The 13,752-nt window shown below is 33.3% G+C and overlaps 1 protein-coding gene across 2 annotated transcripts in view; it reads left to right on the forward strand.

The window, feature by feature from the left end:
* LOC123677732 (extracellular sulfatase SULF-1 homolog) overlaps positions 1-13,752 on the forward strand; it is an 84,790-nt gene that overhangs the window by 14,580 nt on the left and 56,458 nt on the right. For both annotated transcript variants that reach the window (XM_045614424.1, XM_045614423.1), the window contains one exon: positions 11,605-12,250. In XM_045614424.1, coding sequence (XP_045470380.1) covers positions 11,866-12,250 — 385 coding nt within the window. In that variant the 5' untranslated portion in view covers positions 11,605-11,865. The remainder of the gene's footprint in view (positions 1-11,604; positions 12,251-13,752) is intronic.

The following is a 13,752-nucleotide window of genomic DNA, read 5'->3' on the forward strand; positions in this document are numbered from 1 at the left end:
TGATTGAGTTGTTGCAAAAAAGTCATAGCTAGCGGCACTGCGAGATGCTCAATGGCTATATCAGACATAATGAACAATTCAGTCACCATTTCTTTAATTTAATTGGAGCGTATAACATTTTCCATAACTTTTCGACCGCTCTTAAGTTCACTGAAAGCACCTCCGAGAACTATAAGACTATGAGAAAAAATCTTCAAGGACCCCCGATTAATAAGATATCAGAAAGCAGATCATAGATATCTCATTAACTCGGTCTCGAGTTACAATGAGGGCATTTCTGAAAACTGGCCTTTTTGAAATATTGAACTTTATCTACCTTGATTTCTGTTCGAGAAATCGAAAAATTCTAAAACGTTTTTTTATTTTTATGATTTATATGATATTCATTTACAAAAAAATCACAAAATACTCGTGTATTCAAAAAACATTGGAACAAATATATGTCGCGTTTTAAGAAAATAGTACATAAACCTTTTTTATTTGGAACAAATATATTTAGCTTTTTAAGAAAATAGTACATAAACCTTTCTGTAATAACAAATTGTCAAGAAGTAGGTACATAATTGAAATATATATATATATATATATATATATATATCGGGTTCAAAACGTCTTTCGACGTTGTCCGATGCCTAATTTCCACGTCAGACGATCACTGCATTGATCTTCAGTAAGGTTTCTTTCACTCATCGCTCTCAATATTCCTTCCTTCCAGGTCTTCCTCGGTCTTCCTCTTTTCCTTCGTCCTGCTGGTATCCACTCCATAGTTCTTTTAGGTATTCTCGTGCTAGGCATTCTCTGGATGTGTCCGTACCAAATCAGTTGCCTTCTTTCAATGTCCGTTGTCAAAGATCCTTCACACCCATTCGGAGCTTCACTTCTTCATTTCTTACTCGGTCTCTACGAGATATTCCCAAGGATCTCCTGAAAACGTAAATCTCCTGAAAACGTAATCTCCTGAAAACATAATTGAAATACAAATAAAAAATCGTATTTTTATTTCAATTACACGTTATTGAAATACTGGCCAGACCTGGTTGTTGCAAGATGAATTCTTTATTATTGTCGAAAATGAAATAGAAATCATGAGAAAAATATTCGATATTTATCGTCAAAGAAATTGCGATAGCTCATTTATTGTAGATATCATAAATACTACTTCGTTCACCAAATGGAATGGAAAAAGTTAGTTTATGCTGATTTTTTCTTATATAATAGGTAATTTATAAGGTTAAAATACTAGGTATATCTTACGATTGGAAAAACTTTGATGTGCAGATGTCTAGGGAAGCCATAGATCATTATGAACTTGGAATTTGTTATGTATTTGATTATTTGGGATGATTGTTTAGATACTAAAAACTTTTTATTGTGATTCTTATCACAGTTACAATTAGGGTAGAACCCTTTTTCAATGTATAAAATGATAATAATAAATTACAAACATTATACAATAAAAAAAACAAGCAATTAGAAATTGATAAGATAAATAATTCCAACAAAAAAATGAACTTTTATTCGACCGAGACATATTATGCAAATTTATTAAACTTCGTTATTCACCTAGAAAAAAGCTTATAGTTGACCGTGCATCTCAAAACTTCAAAAAGAGTTATTTTATTAGCCTTTCACTGAACGAAAAACAAGGAGCATATTACCATTTGTTACTTTTACGAGTCACATCAATTTCGTTAATGAAATATATCCAACTACTTAAATGGTGTAGTAAATAAAAATGTAATGGATCGACGGCTAATCAAAATGGAATTGAACCGAGATCCAAGCTGAAGAGTAAGGGCTATTGGGGTTCATGGAATTAAAATAGAAATAGAGAGCTCTACCCGCCAAAGCACTTTCCGAAGAGGGATTTGGGAATCCCAATCCCTGAAAATCGGTTTTCGGCATTAGATATAAATAGCAGTAGCATGTACTTTCCGGTACATCAATACCTCCGGTTCTGGAACATTTTGTGAATGTAAATAAACATGGAAAAGTTTGCTTTCCATTTTTTGAATTATTATTTTTGGAAATCGTTCAAAACTCCCTTCTGAAATATTTCACAGCTTATGTGTGGGATTGAATAAATACAAACCTTTTCACAAATCATGAATAATTTTGCATTTCATCAATCAGTTTTTTTTACGTATGTGAAATATACAAAGCTATATACACTGGAAAAGCCATTTTGAAGTTCTTCAACATAATTATTAGCGTTACTATAAGCTTTTGATTGTATAATTAGAATATTTTATGAAATTACAGCAATTACTTAGGTAATATTTCTATATTATTCAAGCAATCACCTGTACATTTCAATCCCTTTTGTGAAAAGTTCACCAGGAGAATTTGTTTGTACTGTATTAAGTTGAGTAGGAAATATTTCAAAGAATTTCAATAATACAGAGAAAATTGCTGTAAGTTCGAAGAATTTTACATTTAACAATTAGGTGAATTTCTTTGACACTCTTTCCGACACTGTTCACTGAAAAAATTTAAATTTTTGTGAAATTACAGTGCATAAATAGGAAAATTATTTCAGTAGTTTTATATAATGTTCGGTTCGTACAATCTGGTTGAGATTTTCATTTTCATGCTCATTTATCCATTCAAAGATATGAAAGAAACAAATCACTTCGTGAACAAAGAAAATTCAAAGTGTTTTACTTCAATTGTACTTGCTTTGTCTATATTTTGATGAGATATCGAATAATTTGAATTCTGGATGAAAAATATGAGTATACATCGCAAATCTACATTTATGTTGTCCTATACTCGAGCCACTACTACCAGGGTGAAGCTGCAGATGATACCTCTTTATCATCTCCATAATGTTATGAACTGTAGAGCGTAGACAGTGAATTGGGATAACTTATATTTGGGTGAAAGGTGAAATAAAAACAGAATCATGAAATGAATACCTCGATTAAAGAGACCAAAGGTAACCCTGTTATGAGATTGCCTTGCATGAACATAAAGTTTGTTGTCTGAAATACAAACATTATATTCTTCAAGAACCAATGCTTACATTCACATTACAATCATATTATGCAGAATTTTGCATAAATATGTTCTATTATTATCGTCAAGTTTTTCGAAAAATATCCCATAGTAGATGTGTACTCGTGTAGATGATAGGGATACGTGAATTGAAAGAATATTTCAAGGAGAACTTGATTTAGCAATGATTATACATAAGATCTTCATCAGTGATCAATAATTCATACTTTCATAGTGATGCTCAATTAACAAGATAAGACTTCAATTAAATCGCATCTCACAAATAAAGTATGTAAATAAAACCTAAAGTTATCATATAAATTAAAACCGGTTAGGTAGATAGTCATGTACACACAATATTTGTTGTCTGAGATAAAAATGCATTATATTTTTTAACGAAAGGTTCACATTATTGAGAATTCTGCACTTCATAAATACCCCTGACGCTAAATCAGTGCTTTTTTTTTAATTTTTATTGGCGAGAAATTTATCATTGTTTGAGGAAATTTTTCCAACATTATAAAGCATCTACATCTTATGCAGGCTGTTCCTAAATTGGAGGTATAAACGGAAATGTCAGATTCCTCGGATAATTTTAAGAAAATGTAAACATAAAAATGCAAATACTTTGTTTTTGAAATACAGGGTGATATTGCTCATTCCACCTTCTCTTTTATAAGATATTTTTCTCTAATTCTGTGGTTATTCCGTTCATTCTTCCACATCTTGTAGAACAAAATCGTGCGAGAATATATCAGAAACGCACAGTTTTCATAGTTATATTTTATTATTCTATGTTGGTACTCCGAACTTTCCGCCACGGCTTCATCTGTCAATTCATCAATTTACCTTAAAGAAATCAGTTCTGCCAACCAACATTTCTCAATGCAAAAATCACTAAATTATATTTATGGAAATATTTCATTAATTTCAACGAAAATGCAATGAATTAGAGAAAATAATGTATAATACTCGTACAGAAGGCTCATTCTTATCAATGCCTTCTGCACTTGTATTATAAATAACAAAGATCAAATCGTGTGAATTTTGCTATGCTAATTTTGAATTCAATATACAGGGTGATATTTTTCCTGGAGCAGTGACTGCTTCTTTCCTCCAGACCTTATTTTTGGTGGACCACTGGTTGTTTGCAAATTTGAAAAGAAATTCGTGTATTACTCTAGTAATCCCTAGGAAAAACAAAATTATGTATTATGAAGTTCCAGTTACTAAGTTCCGATGAATAAATTAATTATAAGTTTTAGTACTTTTTCACCAAATTTGTGGCGAAGATTATTGAAGATTCAAAAATAAACTGGTATAATCATCACAAAAAGTAAGACTACAAGAACAACCTGAATTCTGAATACAAGGCGTTTTGCTGGCATCACAGCCCACTAACTATATTTCTATGGTAATTTGAAGTTTCTTTAGGATTTGGAGACAATTTTTTCCTCGAAGTGGGTAGCAGATACGAAAAAACAACAAGAAGCCATAAAGTGAAGTACTAGATCAAAGATTTTTTTTACATTTTTTCAACTACAAGTGGTCTGCCAAAAAAAATGTTCTGGAGGAAAAGAGCAGGCACATCTTGTACCTTCAATTTGGAAACACCCTGTATAGAGTCAAGTTTTGGAACGGAGCCTCTAAAACTACTGAAAATCCATACCTCAAACTCAATTTCCTCTTGTCCATTTAATACAAATATGAGGTTCATCCCGACCGTGTTTCCCAAATCGAAAATTTAATTTCGAGACAACCTGAGCTAAATCTATATTAACGTCGTCCTGTCAAAAGAGCTGACACCGTTAATAATTCGTTTGGCGCGAAACTATTAATATCTGCACGTGAAATCTTGATCCTCTGCAGATGCACAGCTTTTATTGCAAACGTCACATCCTACATGCTCCGAATTTATGCGGAAATGCAAAAATAACATGAACATATTGGTGAGGTGTTTATCTAGCTTGAGTTTAATATTCTCAACTCAGTAGCTCAGAGTAGATGAGGAAAGTGTACTAATCTTCATTATTTCTGTCTGAGTTATAAGCATGTGAACAAGGTCATAATGTACCATAATTTTTATGGTTGGAAGAATTAATATGAGATTCATTTGTAATATGAACTCGTAGACCTTGTCTGGGTTTAAGATAGTCTTGCTGGATTTCTAGGAACTATGTTCACATTCACCTTTATTTTATGTTCGGGTATCTCAATTTTTTCTTTTCGTCTCCAAAAAAATTGCCTTCAATCAGATATCGCAAAAAATTAAGAAAGAACTGTTGTGGATTTAGAAGCGTAAAGTAAGTAGGTACAACAAATACCTACATTAATTTAAAACGAAGGGAAAATATTATAAACTTTTTTTCAATCAACTCGAACATGTCACCTCAAAATTCTTAAAATTCGTGAAATGCAAAGTTCAAAATTCAGTACTTCTTAAAAATTAAGTGAATGCTGTGAATAAGAAAACCTGGCACTAGAGCCGCCTGCTAATAACAATTATAAGTAAAATAAAAGAAACCCCATATTTTTAACTTTGAGAATAAAGTCCAAAAACCGTGACGTCCAAAAACCATTTTGACAATTTTGGATCCCACGTGTTATGATGATACTATCACAAATGCTACTTGATCCAGAAGGTGTTGTGTCCTGGGAAAATTTATCTTTATACAATTTTTTGTGGCTCTTCTTCAAATGTCGTTGAAGAACTGGTTCTACTATTGGCATTTTATACTGTTGTTCTTTATTTTTACTTACTTTTGCACTTTGGAATTTTCATTGTTTTAGAATCTTCTGCCGCAACAAACAAAAATGTGTATATTTCTTTTTGTTTTAATTTCGTCTTTTTCAGGGAGAAATATTCAGAATAAGACTCACTATGGTCTGGTACACATTCCGAGCTGCATGAGCTACATGAAAAAGTTAAGATTCAGAAATTTCGAGTTCAGACATAACACACACACTTAAAAAAACGAAACAAGCCAAACGTATCCTTCTAAAAATGAACATTAACTAATTTGCGGAGTAGCAGACTACAGGTTCACACAAGCAATATGCTATTCAAACTTCAAACTGTTTGAAGAAGTTTGATTTCAAGCCAAACTTACAGATACTGAAATCAAGTTTGATTTTCAAGTCAAGTTTGTGAATGAAATCAAACTAGTTTGACTTGAATGCATCTCTAGTTGTCCCTGAAATATTAGATGTTTTTTTGATATTTGCTTGAATTTTCCTCCTGATGGTTCTCATGACGCTTTCAACTGGGAATTTACAGGAAACTTGAAATTGTATAGTTGAAAACAGATCAGAGTCATATCAAGGGAATTAATTCGATGGGTAATTGGTTAAGATTTGTTGAGTTTTAATTTTGAGTATCACAGTGATATGATTGAAAATCCATCATTTTCTTCTCAAAAATTGTGGTATCTAGATCATGAAAAATAATCAATATTGTATAATAATTATAAAAACTGAAATAATGTTCAATATCAATAATAATGTCCAAGTAGGAAGTTGTTTATTAAATAAACCTAGCTCCTAGCTCATTTATTATGTAAATAGTTTCGTTCAAAAACGTCCGAGCATCATCAGACCAGTCCCACTAAAATCACAAAATACAAGAGTTTCTATTAGTTACCTAATAAATGAGCTAGAAAGAAACAACCCTCTCTTTATTTAACGTTCAATATGACTTATTGAGGTAATGGATAATCTCCCGTACATGTTCAGGTTACTAACGTGTTAACGTTTCTATTATGAAATAATTTGTTAGTATCTCAACAAGTACTTTTAATCATATCCTGAAGCCTTTTGGGAACGTTCGACAATAAGTAGCACTCGAAGATAGCACTGCGAGTGTTCTTAGGAGTAATGGAATCCACTTGAATATGCACATGTTTGATTAGAGTGAACAGAGAGCGTTATTTATGAGGAGGGCCTTGTCTATCAGAAAGCTCCTTTACATTATGAATAAGGGATCATTTGTTCGTTGAATTCCGAAAAATATCAATTGAGCTTCTGCATGTTATGTTTCTGAATTTCACTATATGAACAGTAATATTCGAAAATTGAAAGTGCGTCAGAGATTCGATAAAATATATAAATATACCTATTATCTCTATCGGTTCTGGTAGTTATCTCATTATAAACAATAACACTCACAAAAACAGAGTTCGTTTAATAATTTACAATTTTTCTAATAATAGAAAATATCATTTTACCTGATAGGTAGCCAATAATGGGTGTGCCATTTGAAAGCTATAGAGATATGAAAATATGTTAAGGGGAAAGATTGTTTCAAAACCCAACATGCAAATTCTCAGCGCAAAATCACCTATATGTATGATCAGTTTTCCATAAACGTCTAATAGGCCACCGAGGTGAATCACCCTTTATAGGCATATTTTCCGATGAATTCTGGGAGTAGAACTGAAATTTGGCATAAATATTTCAATTTATAGTTTACATCGCATGATTTAAAAAAAAAAGTTGATCTAGTACTTCGCTTCTTGGCTTCTTGTTGTTTAGTCGTATTTGCCACCGATTCCGAGAAAAAAAGATTCAAACAATTCTCTCCAAATCCTAATGAACCTTCAAATTATCAAAGTTAATACCTCAAGTGCTTCAAATTTTATCGATAATTTTTTTTTCGCGAAAACTTGTTTATCTGGCAAACATATGAAAACAAACCGTCCTGACGGACTCGTGATTTCATCTAAATTTGATTGTTTCAATGTTTTTACCTCAAATAAACAAGTTTAGTGATGAATATAAACAATATCTGATGAAATTTGAAGAAAAAGTTGTATTTAAGAAACATATTTTTAAAAATTTAAATGTTCGATATTCTCTTGGGTGATGGCGCACTAGATCGGTTTGTGATCATTTCTCAATAAACATCGAAACTTTAAGCTGTCAATAATGACAAATTTTGACGTTTCAATGTGAACAAGGTTTAGTTGAAACCACCAAAATGTTAGATTTTGACATGTGAATCAATAATAAAAATATAGTTAGTGAGCTTGATGAATAAACTAATTATCAGTTTTGGTGCTTATTTACCCGATCTGTAGCTATGATTCGATAAAAATGGGTCTACAAGAAGCACCCTGTGTCTCGAAAACAAAGCGTTTGGGGGCTCATGTTTATAGGGCTTATTTTCTTCAATTTATTCAAGGAATCCTCTACTTTTGTTTGTACCTCCAATTTAGGAACACCCTATTTTATTCAAATAAAAATTAAATAGGAACGTTCCGCATGTGGTTCATTCAATATAACGAATAACCGAAAAATTTACGACTTCCATGGCAATTTCCTTTTTTTTGTGTACTCAGATAGGCCCATTCTAGTCATATACAATATGCTATTCAGCTTTATGTTAAAACATTTTTTCCTCTTGAACGCGATATATTGGGAACTTCCCTACAGCAAATATTCCCCCTCGGTTCACCCAGAATATTATTGAATTTATTCCATCACAACTGTAGACACACTTCCGAAACTTAAAATCACTTCCGTATTCCCCATTTTATATGCCATATGCGAGTTCATAACTTCTACACTATACTCGAAATGCATGCAGAGTTGATGTTAGTGATCCATCATTTTGGACATTTGCAAATTTTAATATCATGTTTAATAATACGTGATTTCTATTCGTCGGGATGGAAAAGCAATCTCGAACTTGACTTACGTCTCTTTTTTGGTCTCAGAAGAGATAAATTAGATTTTTTAGGTTATGAAAAACTAATATCCAATTACGGAGAAGCCTTTATTGTCTGCGAATATCAATATCATATATATGTATGTAAATTTGTGCATTTTTTGATGATTATATATTCAGCATTTATTGCCTATTCATTTATTGATGGAGAATCCGACAGAAGATTATTGCGTTGTATTTACATTTCTATCTACTAGCGATATCTCTTACTAATATCCACAAAAATTAAATGAATATATGTCGTAACAAGATATAATTCTTATTGATGAACTTTTAAATTGTTCTGTCGATATGAATTTCCCGAGAATTTTGTACTCCATTTTTTACTCTTGATTTTACTTCTTTGAGTGCCTCTCTTGGCAAGCTGGCAAGCCAGCAGATTTTTTTTTGTCAGGTTCCTTATAGCTCTCTTTTTTGTTTAGAGTACTTAGAGGAAATCATAGCGTACTGGATTGCGCATTTTGTACTCCATAAATCTATGATTACTCGATCTTTGAATTAGATGAACCCGAATTCTCTGATACCTTCAATACTTTTCAGTTTCTTGAATTAACGAATCTCCTTACATATGAGAAGATATTGAACAACTAGAATATAATGAATTGAGTTATATCAAAATATATGTTATGTATATCATAAATTAAACTAACAAATAATGATATGATGAATAACAATACAATAAAGGGTAGCAATAGGAAATCCCAGCCAATTCACCAATCAGGAGAGCTAAATCCTATCCGCTACAGATTCCAGGTGCTTTCTGACTCTAGACGCTGAAACATGTTGAATGGTCCCTGTCCAGGGTTACGGACGAAACCGTGTGGAAAGCAGCTTAAAAATTATTCTACCGTAACTCAGCAGATCGTAAAAAGCGAAAGAAGTCTCGTCCACGACACGGAAGAACCCATGAATTTTTGATTTTGAGGAATAGAAATGAAGAGCAGGTGCTAGTCATGATAGCATGCGAGAAGTCGATGAAGGAGTGCTAAAGAGACGGGAGTCTGTCGAACAAGATGCTACGACTCCACATTTAACATTCTTCCTCTTCTTCTAGACCTTAAGGTCTGTTCATTGTGAAGGTCTACTCAGTGGGATGCGGCTTCCTTGCAGATTGAACTTCAGCTATCCTTCCATCGTTTCGGTGTTCTCCCTACTGGCTTTCTGTTTGCCGGTTTCCCGTCCTTAGCGATGTATGCTAATCTATTATGGTCCATTCTTTCTACATGGTCTCGCCCATATCTTCTTCTCTTCCTCCCTCATCTCGCCTCATCTTCCATTTTACAAAGAGATCTTATATCGCTGTTTCTAACTCTGTCTCTAAATGTTTGTCCTGCGATGGTTCTGAGAGTTTTCATTTCCGCTGTTCTTAGAATGTCCGTCGTTTTATTTGTGTCAGCTTGAGTCTCGATACCATAGGTTAGGTTAGGACACAGGATTTGTATATCAGCACCTTTCCATCGATATGCATATGATTGTTTACCGAAACAACATCTCTTGGACAGCCAGATATTACGGAGTCACAGGTCAACAACTGTGACATTTAACATTCTAGGAGAATAATAATTCGAATATCATCATTGCTAAAGGTGCTGCGCAGAATCCTTAACCAGCACTCACCCAAGCTGGTCTACCAAGAAGACGCATGAAATGGACAAACTCTACGAATGAATCAATGCGATTTAAGTATGGAGTGAAAAAATAAGAGAGGATAAAATCGGCCACCGACAGAATTTGATAGGAACTCCAAGTTTCTGAACAAAGAGTAGATGTCCGAACCAGATCATATCAAGAAATGAACTACCTGATGTGGGATTGAACTTAATATGAAATGAAGTTACCGAACAGCACTCCCAATAAAAATGAAGACACAATTGAAGAAAACCAGGAATGCGATGAAAACCAAAACAACAATAAACAAATGAATGACGAGGTAAATGTAGATTTGATGCCACTAAGAGAAGAGCCACGACAAAATATAAATTATGAATCCGGCGACAAAACAGAAGAAGTTGAAGGAGAGCTGTTGGAGCGATAATCTGCTGCAATAAATAGTTGTACCATGAAGTTCGACGTGACATCTTTCGAGATGATCTATTATTCCTAAACTCTGCCAAAACTCTCGTATCTTCTGCTCATAAAAAACACAGAGATATTTCCAAAATCCCTTTCTGATAACCAGAACCATGAATCATTGCACCTTATTATCCACTGTGTAGTCTTTTCAATAGTAACAGTGCTGCGCTTCATGCCAAACACTAGAAATCAGACTAAGAAGACAAGAAGGCAAAATATATAGGAAGGCTTAAACAATTCACAAAAGATTCGCCTCCGAGAAGATATCAAGAATTGGTTATTTTAATAATGGATCGCCACCGTCAACAATTAATGATATAAACAACGGAAATATTAGGCTACACAATCAAACAGAAATGTCAATTGTACTCGTGTCGTGATATTAATACTACTTTTTCACTTCGAATTCTTGTATGGCTGTATACCTACATTTTGGTATTAATACTATATTTTTCAATTCGAAGTGTGACTGAATGATTTCGAAGTGAGGAAAATTTAAATATTCGATTTGAAATTGAACACTTCTTCAATCCCTACAATTAAACATCAAGGGATATAATATTCATTTCGAGATTATATTCAATGAAATGAGACAATTCATAAGATGACAGAAATAAACGTTAGAACAGTTGCAGCTACACTCTCAAGTCAAGAAGTTTATGATGAAAAACCCTAATTCCTACAGAAAATGGTCGAACATATTATGCAACTATTTCATACTTTTTGTATTTTATTAAAATGTCTGAAATGTATTATTTCAACCAAAAAATTCAGTATAAAAAGTCACAACAATTATTTTTCTTTTTCAGGGTGGCAGACTGGCAAGCTGAAGATAGTCCAATTGAAGAATGAGACGCAGTAAATCATTCGGCCACTACATACATTCTGCCTGATAACCTGTTATCAGTGGCGCCTCCCATAAATCGACTTGCTATGACCCCAAAACATCGATAAACCTCCAAGGACGAAATCGGGAAACCATTAACAAAAATCTAGTCATAAAAGCTGATAAGGCATATCCAAACAAAAAGTGATTTATTGATGATTAATTTCGACACCTGTGATCCGTTATGCGTACCATTAGTTCGTTATGTTTGCTGTTTTTAACGACAGTGACAGCGCAACAGAAGCGCGGAGTGGTGGGGGGCTACGGCCCCAGACCACAGAAACCCAACATAGTGTTGATACTGACTGATGATCAGGATGTGGAGTTGGGATCTTTGAATTTTATGCCGAAGACGCTGAAGGCTGTGAAGTACCAAGGCGCCGAGTTCCGGCATGCCTACGTCACGACGCCTATGTGCTGTCCGTCCAGGTCGTCGTTGCTCACTGGGATGTATGTCCATAACCATAACGTATACACCAACAACGATAACTGTTCGAGTACCACCTGGCAGACGACTTATGAGACCAGGTCTTTCGCAACTTACCTCAGCAATGCAGGTTATAGAACAGGTGAGTTGAGATGGACTTTATTGGATAATGGTTGAACCTTCGAGGATATCCTCGAAATCTTTAACTTCTTATTCTTCATGTTCCTTGTCTGTTTTGAACGTTGACATCTTCAACTACCACTACTTCAATAGTGTGTATTTCCAACTTATTGAGCCAGTTGTTTGAGAACATTTGAAACAGTTACAATGTAAAAAAACACGTTATTTATTTAGATACATACAGAGTGAATTTCAAGTATGGAAAGCCTCAATGATCTCGGAAACGAATCGCACAATTTTTAAAGATTTTGGTGTGCAAGGATCTTGTGATATTGCCTCCTGTCATATTGGGATCATTTTTCCATAGTAACATTCTTGGACGTTCCTCGAAAAACTTTAAATCAAGCTCAGTGAAATGTCATTGATTAATCAAAACGCAATGCTTTGGTTATGGTTATTGAAATTATTCGTTATATAATTTTAACGATTACTAATTCGAGCATAGACAATATATCTCGATTATACGAACCTCTTCACTCGGTATAGTTCGCGAAACACCACTCGAACTGCGCTCTCGTGATGTTTCGCGTACTACGTCTCGTGAATCGGTGTATAATCGAATATTGTCTATATGCTCATGTCTCGGCTCATGCGATATTATAAGTGATTATGTTATTTGCAATTTCAGTGATTATCTTACTTGCAATTTCAAATCATTCCTTTTTTCAAAATAATAATGAATGAATGGATAATAATGGATCTTATTTCAAAGGACCACCCGAATTTTTTTTTGCATTTCGAATTCCTTAGGAAACACTGAATATTTGAATATTTTTATGCATAATTCTTTGTACCTAAATTCCATAATTTCGGAGTTATAGCTGAAATTATATAATATTCGCCGAAGTTAAAATATCACAGATGGCTATGACTGCTACAATAACAATTTAACGTTTCCATAAATTACTCTATAAATTAATATAGCAAATTTTTAAAAATCGTATGGTTTGTTGTATTATTGTTGTATTGTAAATATCTGAACGGACAACATTTTGAGAATCAGCTATAATCGCCTTTACCCAAATTCCAAATTATCTACTAATTTTTCCACTACTCAAATGAATGTGTATCGGCTGTCCCAAATTCGTTTTTTACTGAGAGGATCTCAGAATCTCTTCGAGCCAGAAAAAAAGAATGGCACATTTTCGGGTCTGATTTTCGAGAGAATTGATTTGGTGAAAACCGCACAACTCACGAATTCAACTGTTCTCAAGTTATAGTAACGGAAAATTGGAAAATGGCGTTAAATGGAAAGTTCTCATAACTTCTTCTATTATTGAAAAAATGAAACCAAAACATTCTATAGGCATTTTTTCTTAATATAATTCACTGGTGTAATGATTCATTTTTTATTGTCATTAGTTTTTGAGTTATAATAAAAACTTGTGTTTTTTAAGATGTAAACCATTACAATTTCTATAACAAAAAAATCACTATTATTCTCTTTTCAAAAATATAAAACAT

This window comes from Harmonia axyridis, chromosome 4, assembly GCF_914767665.1.
Source record: "Harmonia axyridis chromosome 4, icHarAxyr1.1, whole genome shotgun sequence".
Taxonomy (NCBI): Eukaryota; Metazoa; Arthropoda; class Insecta; order Coleoptera; family Coccinellidae; genus Harmonia; species Harmonia axyridis.